The sequence below is a fragment of the Rhinoderma darwinii genome (assembly GCF_050947455.1).
Source record: "Rhinoderma darwinii isolate aRhiDar2 chromosome 12 unlocalized genomic scaffold, aRhiDar2.hap1 SUPER_12_unloc_9, whole genome shotgun sequence".
Lineage (NCBI taxonomy): Eukaryota > Metazoa > Chordata > Amphibia > Anura > Rhinodermatidae > Rhinoderma > Rhinoderma darwinii.
In genome coordinates, this window is record NW_027461880.1 from 38,202 (window position 1) to 52,979 (window position 14,778).

General features: G+C 44.0%; 1 protein-coding gene across 1 annotated transcript; it reads right to left on the reverse strand.

Moving 5' to 3' along the window:
* Positions 1 to 11,365: 11,365 nt before the first annotated feature.
* LOC142698214 (uncharacterized) lies at positions 11,366 to 13,693 on the reverse strand. Its single transcript, XM_075847858.1, has 3 exons — positions 13,502 to 13,693; positions 11,568 to 12,327; positions 11,366 to 11,455 (listed from the first exon to the last, which is right to left on the reverse strand). The coding sequence occupies exons 1-2, from the start codon at positions 13,557 to 13,559 to the stop codon at positions 11,609 to 11,611; spliced, it is 777 nt and encodes a 258-aa protein (XP_075703973.1). The 5' UTR covers positions 13,560 to 13,693; the 3' UTR covers positions 11,366 to 11,455; positions 11,568 to 11,608.
* Between the last annotated feature and the right edge of the window lie 1,085 nt (positions 13,694 to 14,778).

Below are 14,778 nucleotides of genomic sequence, written 5' to 3' on the forward strand. Positions count from 1 at the left end.
AATGGGGTATTTGATAGGGGTTTCTAATATATGGGCCCCTCAAAGCAACTTCAGAACTGAACTGGAACCTAAAAAAATAAATAAATGAGGCAATACTTCGCTTCTTACATTATACTGATAATAAGCCGTGCCCACCCCGAGATGACCCCAGTTTTGACCGTTTGTATAAACGGAGACCTCTATTAGACCGTTCCAGTGCCCGGTTTTCCCAGCATTCACCCCCGAGAAGTGTATTTATATTGATGAGTCCCTGGTACATTTTAAAGGGAGGGTTCAATTCCGCGAGTACCTGCCGGGTAAGAGGGCAAGGTATGGCGTGAAGATGTATAAGCTGTGCGAGAGTGCATCAGGGTATACCTACAGGTTTAGGATATATGAAGGAAAGGCCACCCCCAAACCAGACTGCATCCTGGACTACAATAGGTACATGGGAGGTGTGGACTTGTAAGATCAAGCCCTGAAGCCCTACAGCGCCATGCAGTGTGGTATAAGAAGCTGGCCGGGCACATCATACAGATGGCATTGTACAATGCGTACGTGATACGTCGATGTGCAGGCCAGACGGGAACTTTCCTGGAATTTCAAGAGGTGATTATCAAGAACCTAATCTTTAGGGACCAAGAAGGGGGGGCACCCAGTACTTCTGGAAGCGAGCCCACACGCATCGTACCAGGGCAACACTTTCCAGGAGAAGTTCCCCAAACTAGCAAGAAGGGAAAAAGTCAAAAGAGGTGCAAAGTCTGCTATAAGAGGGCGATAAGGGATGACACAATATATCAATGTGACACGTGTCCCGAATAACCAGAGCTCTGTATGAAAGTGTTTTAAAATTTATCATACATCCCTTGGTTTATAATTGACCCCAATTTTACTTACCCTGATGCACTCCGCACAGCTTATCCCCCCTCGTCTTTCCCCTCTGAGCCCTGCTGTGTGCCCAGGCAGCTGATAACAGCCACATGTAGGGTATTGCCATACCCGGGAGAACCCACATTACAGTTTATGGGGTGTAGGTCTCCGGTCAAAATGCTCACTACACCTCTAGATGAATGCCTTAAGGGTGTAGTTTTTAAAACGGGGTCACTTCTTGCGGGTTTCAACTGTACTGGTACCTCAGGGGCTTCTGCATACATGACTTCGCACTAGAAAATCCCCAGTAGGCCAAATGGTGGTCCTTTCCTTCTGAGCCCTCCCATGGGCCCAAATGGCAGTTTATCACAACAAATGGGGTATTGCGGCACTCAGAACAAATTGCGCAACAGAATGGGGTATTTTGTTTCTTGTGAAAATAAGAAATTTTCAGCCAAAACTACATATTATTTTAAAAAAATAATTTTGTTTTCATTCCCAGCCCAATTCAAATAAGTTCTGTGAAAAAACTATGGTGTCAAAATGGTCACAACACCCATAAATGAATTCCTTGAGGGGTGTAGTTTCCAAAATGGGGTCATTTGTGGTGGGTTTCTATTGCTTTGATACCTCTGGGGCTCTGCAAATGCGACATGGCACCCGAAAACCAATCCAGTAAAATCTGTACTCCAAAGAACACACAGTGCTCCTTTCCTTCTGAGCCCTCCCATGGGCACAAACGGCAGTTTATCACCACAAATGGGGTATTGCCGCACTCAGGACAAATTGGGCAACAAAATGGAGTATTTTATTTCTTGTGAAAATAAGAACTTTTGAGCTAAAATGACATATTATTGGAAAAAAATATATATTTTTTTAATTCCCAGCCCAATTCAAATAAGTTCTGTGAAGAAACTATGGAGTCTAAATGGTCACATTACCCATAAATGAATTCCTTGAGGGGTGTAGTTTCCAAAATGGGGTCACTTCTGGTGGGTTTCCATTGCTTTGATACCTCTGGGGCTCTGCAAATGCGACATGGCACCCGAAAACCAATCCAGCAAAATCTGGACTCCAAAGAACACACAGCGCTCCTTCCCTTCTGAGGCCTCCCATGGGCCCAAACGGCAGTTTATTGCCACAAACGGGGTATTGCTGCACTCAGGAGAAATAGGGCAACAAAATTGAGTATTTTGTTCCCTGTGAAAATAAGAAATTTTGGTAAAAAATTACATCTTATTGGAAAAAATGTAATTTTTTTAATGTCACAGCCCAATTGAAATAGGTGCTGTGAAAAAACTGTGTGGTCAAAATGCTAACAACAACCATAAATGAATTCCTTGAGGGGTGTAGTTTCCAAAATGGGGTCACTATTGGGGGATTCCTACTGTTTTGACACCTCAACACCTCTTCAAACCTGGCATGCTGCCTAAAATATATTCTAATAAAAAAGAGGACTCAAAATGCACTAGGTGCTTCTTTGCTTCTAGGGCTTGTCTTTTAGTCCACGAGCGCAGTAGGGCCACATGTGGGACATTTCTAAAAACTGCAGAATCTGGAAAATACATATTTAGTAGTATTTCTCTGGTAAAACCTTCTGTGTTACAGAAAAAAAAATGAATAAAATTGAAATTCAGCAAGTAAAATGAAATTTGCAAATTTCACCTCCACTTTGCTTTAATTCCTGTGAAATGCCTGAAGGGTTAAAAAACTTTCTAACTGCTGTTTTGAATACTTTGAGGGGTCTAGTTTTTAAAATGGGGTGTTTTATCAGGGTTTCTAATATATAGGCCCCACAAAGCCACTTCAGAACTCAAGAGGTACCTTAAAAAAAAGGCTTTTGAAATTTTCTTAAAAATATGAGAAATTGCTGTTTATGTTCTAAGCCTTGTAACGTCCAAGAAAAATAAAAGAATGTTCAAAAAACGATGCCAATCTAAAGTAGACATATGGGTAATGTGAACTAGTAACTATTTTGGGTGGTATAACCGTCTGTTTTACAAGCAGATGCATTTAAATTCTGAAAAATGCAATTTTTTCAAGATTTTCTCTACATTTTGCAATTTTTCACCAATAAACACTGAATATATCGATCAAATTTTACCACGAACATGAAGCCCAATGTGTCACGAGAAAACAATCTCAGAATCGCTTGGGTAGGTTTAAGCATTCCGACGTTATTACCACATAAAGTGAAATATGTCAGATTTGAAAAATGGGCTCTGAGCCTTAAGGCCAAAACTAGGCTGCGTCCTTAAGGGGTTAATTTAACTGTATTTTACTTTCTTTACTTGCCCTCTAGGGGACTTAAACCAGCAATCATTGGATCGCTTGCAGGATATACTGCAATACTAATTTATTGCAGTATATCGTGTTCTTTACCTGCTCTTATTAAGCCTTGCCAGGGGTGCTAAGATGGCAGACCTGAGGGCCTACATTAGTCCTCCAAGCTGCAATGACAACCATCGGCACCCCGCAATCGCAGGGGGGCAATGGGCCGTCAGAGATGGCCACCCCCATCTTTCTAATGGCTTAGTTACCGCAGTTACTATTGACCTCAGCATCTAAGGGGTTAAACGAGTGGGATCGTAGTAATCTACGATTTCGCTCGTCGCAGTGAACTGTCAGTTGTAACATACAACCAACACCAGCAAATTATGGAGTGAGCTCAGTCCGTGACCCCACTCCATACTTCCCTCCTGGCCTACACCGTATATATACACGTTTGTTGTCGTGGAAGGGGCTAGGCAGCATTGAAGGGTTATGCTGCTATAAAGCAGATCTTCCCTTACAAAAACTAATGACGTTTTGTGTAACCAAAGGTGCCCCCCTCAGCATCAAAGCCCCATAGCAGCTTCTATGGCTACTAGGGCTATAGTTATGTCCATGTACAGGGGGAAGATTTGACAGTAACACTACAGGTGATGTATTATCACAGTATACATCTAGTATTAGGATAAAATAGAATGACGTACCAGTCCCCAGACATTAGTAGATACGGGTCACTAAGCAAATCATGGTGGTTCCAAGTACCAGGCTCAGGACCAACACCTAGAAGAGGAGGAGAGAGAATAAGGAGGTTAAAACGTGGCCAGGTGGGGTGTATTCACTGCTTGTACACAATGCATCTTAAAGGGGTTATGCGGGGACTAAAAATTATTAGCAGTGTTCTCACTGCATTATGTGATGTCACGGTTTGTGGGTATGTGGACCCACCAGGTCGCACCGCCATAGCAGCGAGGCAGCTGGCCAAATATCAGGGAACCCCTGAAATACAAAGTCCCGCACAAGGGTACCAGGATAGTCTAGACAGTGGCCGCAGCTCTGGCACGGATGGAGGTAGGTAAGACAGGACGTGGCGGATGACACAGGTGCAGTAGACACGACTCCAACTAGTAGGCACAGGAACAAGAACACAGTACGGGATACAGGAACGGGTAACAGGGCACGGGTAACAACTGGAACGGGAAACAGTAAGGGACCATTTGAAAGACAGACTTGGGGTATACTAACAATGCTCAGGCAAGGATCAGATGGGTTGGGCCCTTCTTATAGTCCAGGAAATCATGTGTGTTGATGATGGTGATTTCCTACATGTGCGTGCGCTGGCCTTTTAAGAGAGGGCACGAGCGTGCGCGCGCACCCTACGGGACAGAGCAGATCGTAGCAGAAGTGAGCGCTGGCGTCTCCTGGGAAGGAGATGGGAACCAGCGCTCACAGATCCATGGCTGCGGGCGTCAGGTGAGTGGACCCGATGGCCCTGGAAGCTACAGTATCCCCCCTCTTACGCCCCCTCTTCTTGGGACTAGAGCGAGAGAGGAACTTCTTAACAAGAGCAGAGGCATCAAGGTTCTCCTACGGCTCCCAGGACCTCTCCTCAGGACCAAACCCTCTTCAGTCCACCAAATAGAAAGTCCTTCCTCCTACCCTCTTGCAGTCCAGGATCTCCCTCACCTCGAACACATAAGAACTGCTGGGAGCAGTTGTGGAACAGGAAGTCTTGCTGTAGCAGTTCAGGACCACTGGTTTCAGGAGGGACACATGAAAGGAGTTGGGGATTCTGAGGGTAGGAGGCAGCCGCAGTTTATAGGAGACAGGGTTAATCTGTTGCCGAATCTCAAAAGGACAGAGAAACCTGGGAGCAAACTTGTATGAAGGCACCCTCAAACGAATGTTCCATGAGGACAGCCAGACTTTGGTACCTGGAAGATACTGCGGCGGCTCTCTTCTTGTATCCGCTTTTCGCTTCATGCCCGGGTCTGTTGCCAGATTTACAGGAAGTCCCCAAATGCAGAGTCAGCAGCGGGTACCTGAGAAGTAGTAGACACTGGAAGAGGGACTCTAGGATGTTGACCGTATACAATGTAAAACGGAGTGGAAGTGGTGGACTCGCTTGTGTGGTTGTTGTACGAGAACTCGGCCCATGGAAGAAGCTGTACCCAGTTATCATGCTGTAAGGAAATGAAGTGACGGAGATAATTCTCCATGATCTGGTTGATCCTCTCGACTTGCCCATTGGACTGGGGGTGATAGGCTGTGGAAAAGTCCAATATCACATCCAAGAGTTTACAGAGAGCCCTCCAGAACCTCGAGGTAAACTGAAACCCCCGATCGGACACAATGTGAAGGGCAAGCCATGCAAGCGGTAGATGAGCTGGATGAAGAGATTTGCCATTCGGGGAACAGAAGGTAGGCCGGTCAGCGGGATAAATTGTGCCATCTTCGAGAACCGGTCCACTACCACCCAGACAGTGTTGCATCCTGCTGAGGGAGGAAGGTCAGTGACAAAGTCCATCACAATGTGCTGCAAGGTGGCATTGGGTATAGGCACAGGTTGATGGAGGCCGGCAGGCTTGGAGTTAGTAACCTTGTTAGAAGCACACACCATGCAAGAAGAGACAAAGTCCACAACATCCTTGGGCAGCGTGGGCCACCAAAAGTGACTAGCAATCGGGTCTCGGGTTTTACGAACACCAGGGTGCCCAGCCAGTTTAGAACTGTGTCCCCATCTGAGAATTCTTCTCCTGCCTGCTAATCGAACAAAAGTCCTCCCTGGAGGGATGTCTCTAACCTGCAAAGGATTGGCAGTAATAATGCAGGACGGGTCTATGATAGTTTGAAGAGACTCCACCGTGTCATCCGTTTCAAATGACCTGGACAGGGCATCGGCCCTCACATTCTTGTCAGCGGGACGTAGTGGAGCATAAATTGTAAACGGGTGAAGAACAGCGGCCACCTGGCTTGACAGGGATTTAGTTGTTGAGCGGACTGAAGGTAGGTGAGGTTTATGTGGTCGGTGCAGATTAGGATGGGGTGAGCTGCACCCTCCAGCAGATGTCTCCACTTCTCCAGAGCCAATTTGATGGCCAGTAGCTCCTGATCCCCAACAGAGTAAATGCGCTCTGCAGAAGAAAAAAGTCTCGAGTAGTAGCCACATACTACTGCCTTTCCTTTGGGGCTCCTCTGGAACAGAAGTGCGCCTGCACCAACATAAGAGGCGTCCACCTCCAAAGAAAACTGTATATATACGTCAGGATGATAGAGGATCGAGGCAGAAGTAAAGGTTTTTTTGAGACTAAAAAATGTGGACCCTGCCTCTGGGGTCCACACCTTGGCGTTCACACCGTTCTTGGTAAGGGTGGAAATAGGAGATGTCAGTGATGAGACGTTTGGGATAAACTGCCGGTAGAAATTGGCAAATCCCAGGAAACGCTGTATGGACCTCAGACCTTGAGGACGTGGCTACTCCAGGACAGCTCTCACTTTCTCAGGATCCATCTTGAGACCTTGATCCGATATGATGTAGCCCAGGAAGTGCAGAGAACTCCTCTCAAAGACGCACTTCTCCAGCTTGGCGTATAAATGATTCTCCCTTAATCGTAGTAGAACTTGACGGACATGCCTCCGATGAGTCGTCGGATCTGGGGAAAAAATCAAAATATCATCGAGATAAACAACAACACAGATATAGAGGAGATCTCGGAAGATATCATTAACGAGTTCCTGAAACACTGCAGGAGCGTTACACAGTCCGAAGGGCATCACTACGTATTCGTAGTGCCCGTCACGGGTGTTAAATGCCGTCTTCCATTCGTCACCCTGGCGGACCGGAGCGGAAGTGAGATGGGGACCAGCGCTCACAGATCCATGGCTGTGGGCATCAGGAGGTGAGTGGAACCGACGGCCCGCGGCCATAGATGCTACATGTGAGTAAACTCGCTAATATACATTCCCGTCCCCCTTGGTGCTGTTTCTGAGATTTTCATAGATTTTTATAGCGCTGATGAGGAACCGGAAGTCTAGTTGTACAGTCTTCTTTGGTGACGACACGACTCTTCGTCATGTGATCGGCCCCGCTGTACTCTATGTACTCGCTGTACTACTGCTCCTGCAGTATACGGAGCACAGCGCCACTCTCTGAGAGGTTCCTCTGAGAGGTTCCTGTTGTTTCTCCTTTGCTTTAGCCAATGCTAAAAACTAATAATGATTTTTTTTTTTTTTTAAATGCAAGCCCCTCAGTTGGAGTCACTGGGACCCAACACTAGAATTTCATCTAATTTGACAGATTATGGCACAATTTTCTATGGGGAACTTATGGTGGTTATTTTGATATTCCCATACTGTTTTTTGACACAGACCACCTACCTAAACATTGCTACAGACAAATCCACCTCTTCATGGTAAAGGTATTCTCTAATGCCAGTGCTGTCTTACAGCAGGATAATGCCCCCGCCACACTGCAAAAATCGTTCAGGACTGATGTGAGGAACATGACAAAGAGTTCAAGGTGTTGACCTGGCCTCCATATTCTTAATTCAATCGATCATCTGTGGAATGTGCTGGAAAAAACAAATCCAATCCATGGAGACTCCTACTCACAACTTACAGGACTTAACCCCTTAATGACGAAGCCTAGGTTGGGCCTTAAGGCTCAGAGCCCATTTGTCTAATCTGACATTATCTAAGGGAAGACATTTCCTCAACCTGTTGCAGGAAAATTTTATGGGCCAGTTTGTGGAAGACCCAACTAGAGGTGAAGCTCTGTTGGATCTGGTCATTTCTAATAATGCAGATCTTGTTGGGAATGTCAATGTTCGTGAAAACCTCGGTAACAGTGATCATAATATAGTTACATTTTACCTATACTGTAAAAAACAAACACAGGCTGGGAGGGCAAAAACATTTAATTTTAAGAAAGCCAATTTCCCCAGGATGAGGGCGGCAATTCAGGATATAGACTGGGAAGAACTAATGTAAAATAATGGGACAAATGATAAATGGGAGATTTTCAAATCTACTTTGGGTTATTATAGTGCAAAATTTATTCCTATAGGTAACAAGTATAAACGACTAAAATTAAATCCCACATGGCTTACACCTTCCGTGAAAGGGGCAATACTTGACAAAAAAAGGGCATTTAAAAAATACAAATCTGAAGGTACATCTGCAGCCTTTGTAAAATATAAAGAGCTTAATAAAATCTGTAAAAATGTAATAAAATCAGCAAAAATACAAAATGAAAGGCAGGTGGCCAAGGATAGTAAAACAAATCCCAAAAAATTCTTCAAGTATATAAATGCTAAAAAGCCAAGGTCTGAACATGTAGGTCCCCTAGATAGTGGTAATGGGGAGTTGGTCACAGGGGATCAAGAGAAGGCAGAGTTACTAAATGGGTTCTTTAGCTCTGTATATACAACTGAAGAAAGAGCAGCTGATGTAGCCGGTGCCAGTGCTGTTAATATATCAGTTGATATACTGAATTGGATGAATGTAGATATGGTCCAAGTTAAATTAAATAAAATAAATGTGCACAAGGCCCCGGGACCAGATGGGTTACACCCTAGAGTTCTTAAAGAGCTTAGTTCAGTTATTTCTGTCCCCCTTTTCATAATATTCAGAGAATCTCTAGTGACTGGAATAGTGCCAAGGGACTGGCGCAGGGCAAATGTGGTGCCTATTTTCAAAAAGGGCTCTAGGTCTTCCCCGGGTAATTATAGACCAGTAAGCTTAACATCCATCGTGGGGAAAATGTTTGAGGGGCTATTGAGGGACTATATACAGAATTATGTGACAAAAAATAGTATTATAAGTGACAGCCAGCACGGTTTTACGAAGGACAGAAGTTGTCAAACTAACCTAATTTGTTTTTATGAAGAGGTGAGCTGAAGCCTAGACACAGGGGCCGCTGTGGATTTAGTGTTTTTGGACTTTGCAAAGGCATTTGACACTGTCCCTCATAGACGCCTAATGGGTAAATTAAGGACTATAGGTTTAGAAAATATAGTTTGTAATTGGATTGAGAATTGGCTCAAGGACCGTATCCAGAGAGTTGTGGTCAATGATTCCTACTCTGAATGGTCACCGGTTATAAGTGGTGTACCCCAGGGTTCAGTGCTGGGACCACTATTATTCAACTTATTTATTAATGATATAGAGGATGGGATTAATAGCACTATTTCTATTTTTGCAGATGACACCAAGCTATGTAATATAGTTCAGTCTATGGAAGATGTTCATGAATTGCAAGCGGATTTAAACAAACTAAGTGTTTGGGCGTCCACTTGGCAGATGATTTTTAATGTAGATAAATGTAAAGTTATGCATCTGGGTACGAACAACCTGCATGCATCATATGTCCTAGGGGGAGCTACACTGGGGGAGTCACTTGATGAGAAGGATGTGGGTGTACTTGTAAATCATAAACTAAATAACAGCATGCAGTGTCAATCAGCTGCTTCAAAGGCCAGCAGGATATTGTCGTGTATTAAAAGAGGCATGGACTCGCGGGACAGGGATGTAATATTACCACTTTACAAAGCATTAGTGAGGCCTCATCTAGAATATGCAGTTCAGTTCTGGGCTCCAGTTCATAGAAAGGATGCCCTGGAGTTCGAAAAAATACAAAGAAGAGCAACGAAGCTAATTAGGGGCATGGAGAATTTAAGTTATGAGGAAAGATTAAAAGAATTAAACCTATTTAGCCTTGAAAAAAGATGACTAAGGGGGGACATGATTAATTTATATAAATATATTAATGGCACATACAAAAAATATGGTGAAATTCTGTTCCATGTAAAACCCCCTCAAAAAACAAGGGGGCACTCCCTCCGTCTGGAGAAAAAAAGGTTCAACCTGCAAAGGCGACAAGCCTTCTTTACTGTGAGAACTGTGAATCTTTGGAATAGCCTACCGCAGGAGCCGTCACAGCAGGGACAGTAGATGGCTTTAAAAAAAGGTTAGATAATTTCCTAGAACAAAAAAGTATTAGCTCCTATGTGTAGAAATTTTTCCTTCCCTTTTCCCGTCCCTTGGTTGAACTTGATGGACATGTGTCTTTTTTCAGCCGTACTAACTATGTAACTATGTAACTATGACATGTGTCACTTTATGTGGTAATAACTTTGGAATGCCTTTATTTATCCAAGTGATTCTGAGACTGTTTTCTAGTGACACATTGAACTTTATGTTAGTGGTAAAATTTGGTTGATACATTCAGTGAAAAGCAGAAAAAATTACAGAAAATGTGGTGTAAGGCAGATGGTTATACCACACAAAATAGTTATTAATTAACAATTTGATTTTTTAAATAAAGGACTTAATATTGAAAAAAGGTTTTTTATACAACTGGTTTTTTTTTTGTCTCACTAGGTGACTTGAAGTCAGGAATCCCTGATCGCTATTCTAATACACTGCACTACATGCGTAGTGCAGTGTAAAAGTGCTGTCAGTTACTCACTGACCGCAAACCTAAGGCAGGACAAACTAGGCTTCCGTAGATGACAAACCTGGAGGCCATTGTTAGGCCTCCTGTTGCCATAACATGATGGAATAGAACGTCAAGGAGCAGGAAGGGGTTAAAGGATCTGCTAACGTCTTGGTGCCAGATACCACAGGACACTTTTAAAGATCTTCTGAAATCCATGTCCCAACGAGTCAGAGCTATTATGGCAGCACGAGGAGGACTACACAAGGCAGGTGGTTTTAATGTTATGTCTGGATGGTGTATATGTTAGTAATTCATTTCTATTCATTTGTACATTGATGGAAATTAGGGTATGTTCACACGCAAACTCAAAAATATCTGAAAATACAGAGCTGTTTTCAAGGTTTTCAGCGTTTTTTACGGCCGTTTTTGGAGCTGTTTTCAATATTGTCTATGAAAAACGGCTCCAAAAGCGGCCCAAGAAGTGACTTGCACTTCTTTTGTGAACATACCCTAAAAAAAGAGTAATTTTTCTGTGCTTTTTATTTTTACAATATATATCAATCACCCTAAATATTGTAATCTTGGGGCCTACATTGCTCCTATGTAAACATGGGAACGCCACCATTCTCACCAGTTTTAAGGCGTAATGTATGTCTTAGGCCAAAATGTAGTAGTAGTCGAAACGCCAATCCAACCGAGATGGAATATGAAATATCCAAGATAGAAGGGAGTCCCAGGCATAAAATAAGATAAGATAACTTTATTAATCCCCGAAGGGAAATTCCAGTATCACATAAATGGATTCTGGGAAACGGCATCAGGGATCTTTTATTATTAGGTCTCTGTGCAGATTGAGATTCTGGCGTCCAAGGTGAAGATGATGAAGAAGACTAGGTGGTACTGTAAACAAAACAAAAAATAATCAGACCAGACGATAATCACTCAGCAATATACTGGTGCCGAAGCTCCAGCCATGATTTCACAAAAATACTATAGATGTCAGTGATCATACCTGTACTGCTGGTGTTTCTTCTGTACCACAGCTGTTGGTACTTATCTCCTCCTCTTTCTTTGAAAGGCATGGACGCGGCACAAGGGACAGTGTGGATTTGTCGGGATCCAATGTGCAATACAAGGCAGATGGAATATGTGAGAACATGGCAGAACGGTGACTTGCTCTCCAATCTCATAGTCCTCTAGGCATATAGTGCAGGACTGGATGTCTTCGTTTTCAGTAAAGGTTCGAGATGGGAGTCTATCAATCTGCCTGCCTCTCCTGCCTCGCCGACGTTGTCTTCTCTGCACAGGTCTGCTGTCTGTGGTCTCTGATGTCGACTGTTGGTTGGGAAGCAGCTGACTGGTGCTTGGTGTTGGCTCCACCAGCCTGTTAGATGTTTGCTGAGGAGATCTGCTTCCTTCTCTGGACGGCTGCAGGTTTGGTAGCGGCTCACTGGTGCTGGGGTCTTGTGTTGGTTCCTCCAGCCTTTCGTATCTCTCCTGAGTAGTTGATGGAGTAGACCCAGGCTGGGATTCTCCAGAAATTCTGAGCTCGGTCTCAGTATTAATACGACGGCCACTTGTCGTTTCAGACTGTTCTATTGGCTCAGTTCGTAATGGGGACCGGCTTCTGTCCACTCCGTCTTGCTGCAACCTACGGCGCGGTGGAACTTGACCACGTCTTCGTCTCCTGTCGGGGACATTGTCATGGTCTTCATCCTGCTCCACACTCTGACGCCTTCTATGTCCAGATCTTAATCTTCCATCAGCAATGCCTAGATGTGAAACAATGTGTATAACATATATTAATTATGTACAGAAAAAATGGGAAAAAAGATCAATACCAGACATTTCCTATGGACTCGCGTGGCCTTCTTTCTAGAGGAAAGCTCCCATGTTTTTCTAATCTTGGACAACCGTTTTGATACTATGAATATATACACAGTCGAGTCACATTATTATAACTACTACTAATATCCAGAGTAACCGGCGTGTGCAGCACGGACAGCAGTAGACGGGCTGGGAGTGACTCAATAAGGTGCTGGTCAGTGGTCTCATATGTGGAGCCTCGCTGACTCCATACATCCCAAATTTCCTTGATTGTGCGTGGGGGAGGATCCATAAAGCGAACAACACGATTGACATGGTCCCACAGATGCTCAATTGGGTTCAAGTCTGGAGAAATAGGGGGCCAGGGAAGTACTTGGAAGTCTTGGTCGTGCTCTTCCAACCACTGTCGGGCATTTATAGTCGTGTGACATGTCGCATTGTCTTGCTTTAAGATTCCATTTGCTCCAGGGAAGACAATCAGCATGTATGGTGGATGTGATCTGTAACGATGGATTCATATCTAAATCGGTTCAGAGCCTTCCATATGGATGAGTGGCCCAGAGAATGCCATGGAAAAATACCCCAGACGCTGACGTCGCCGCCAGCTTTTTCCAGCAATGGTTGTAAAGTCCATCCTTTCGATGAAGCAGAAAACGTGATTTATCGGAGAAGACAACCCTTTGCCAATCATCGGTGCTCTGAGACCAATACTGCCGTGCAAATTGAAGCCATTTTCTCTGATGCACCTTTGTTACATAGGAGCAGTGACCATCCGTCGGGTTCGGAGCCCCATACACAGTCCGGTTCGCTGAACTGTTGTATTAGACACACGTCTGGTAGCCAACGTTCACCTCTCAAATACATGGCACGTGGTGCTCTGCAGTTTCCATGTCCGTTATTCCCAATGGTGCCATTTGTCTACTCACGATACACTGTCACCACAGCAGCACGCGAACAGTTCACAAACTGCGCTGTTTGAGAAATACCGCCGCCCTTGGTCCGAAAGCCAATAATCATCCCTTTTTGCAACTGAAAAACTGTGCATTTTTTGCGGACGCAAAACGGACACGTTTGTGTGAAACTAGCCTAAAGGTATCTGATATAACAAGTTACACTTACCTTGATTTATCCGGGAACTATCGTCTATTGCAAGCTGCAAGAGTTCTCGGTAACTCATTGTTCCTTGTAGCAGGCGGCTTGATGTTTAAATTCAGGAACAATGGAAAAACGGGATTCCTCAAATAAGAGGGAATCTACCACGATGTTCAGAAGTTGCACTGGTGTTTAAGTGCTCTGAACAGATGATGTAGTAGTCGCTTTGTAGCACAAATTCGCTCTTTGAAAAACCAAGTGAAGTTTCAGCATCAGCATCAACTCGAGATATGGCACTGATGTGACCGCGCTTGGGGTCCTTAGAACTTCACGCCATTGTGATGTCACTGCTATAGATGCCACACCCTCCATTGTTCTGATGACATCACCGCCTGCAGTGATGTCATAATGCTTACGTTATGTCATAAACGGTCCCCTGCTCTGCATTATACCAATCACTGCAGCAAAGCCTCCAAATAAATAAATAAATAAATAAATATATACTAAAAATTTTTATATTTACATATTGCAGCTGAAAATCTCTAATATTTGTTTAGTAAATGTTTCTCTATAATTGTTTAGTAAATGTTGTAGCACACAATTCATCTAAGTAAAAGTCTTAAATATTACTGCCTGAAATGAACGATTAAAATAAGTTTAATTAGATAAATCTTTAAAATGGGCCCTTAACCCCTTCGCGCTCAGGTCAGTACTATTACGTCGCGCTAAGTACATCGTTCGCGCTCAGGTCAGTAATAGTACTGACCTGAGTAAACACGGCGCCATTTAATCCCGGCGCGTGTTTGAGCTGTGATACCTGCTGTTTCCGACAGCAGGCTATCACAGCTTAGTGTGCAGGGACCGATCGCGGTGGTCCCCGCCGGTTAACCCCTTAGAAGCCGCGTTCAATAGCGATCGCGGCTTCTTAGGGTGTAAGCTGCCATCGCCGGCCTGCTACACGATAGCGGGCCGTGATGGCTACTATGGCAACCAGAATCCTAACAATGGACTCTGGCTACGCCATCGACGGAAGCCTAGTGGGTCCCGACAAAATCAGGACCCACTATGCTTGCTGTCAGCGAACTGCTGACAGCTCTAATACACTGCACTACATATGTAGTGCAGTGTATTAGAATAGCGATCAGAGCCTCCTGCCCTCATGTCCCCTAGTGGGACAAAGTAAAAAAAGTGTAAAAAAGTAAAAAAAAGTTGTGTAAAAATAAGAAAATAAAAGATTTAAAAGTAATAAAAGTAAAAGTCCCCCTTTTTCCCTTATCAGTTCTTTATTATTAATAAAAATATAT

Bases quoted from the DNA above. Each gene is read 5' to 3' on its own strand.
- LOC142698214 (XM_075847858.1), bottom strand. From the start codon at position 13,559: ATGAGTTACCGAGAACTCTTGCAGCTTGCAATAGACGATAGTTCCCGG. The intron at 12,328-13,501 runs GTAAGTGTAACT...TTTCACATCTAG, and splicing joins TAGTTCCCGGATAAATCAAG to GCATTGCTGATGGAAGATTA.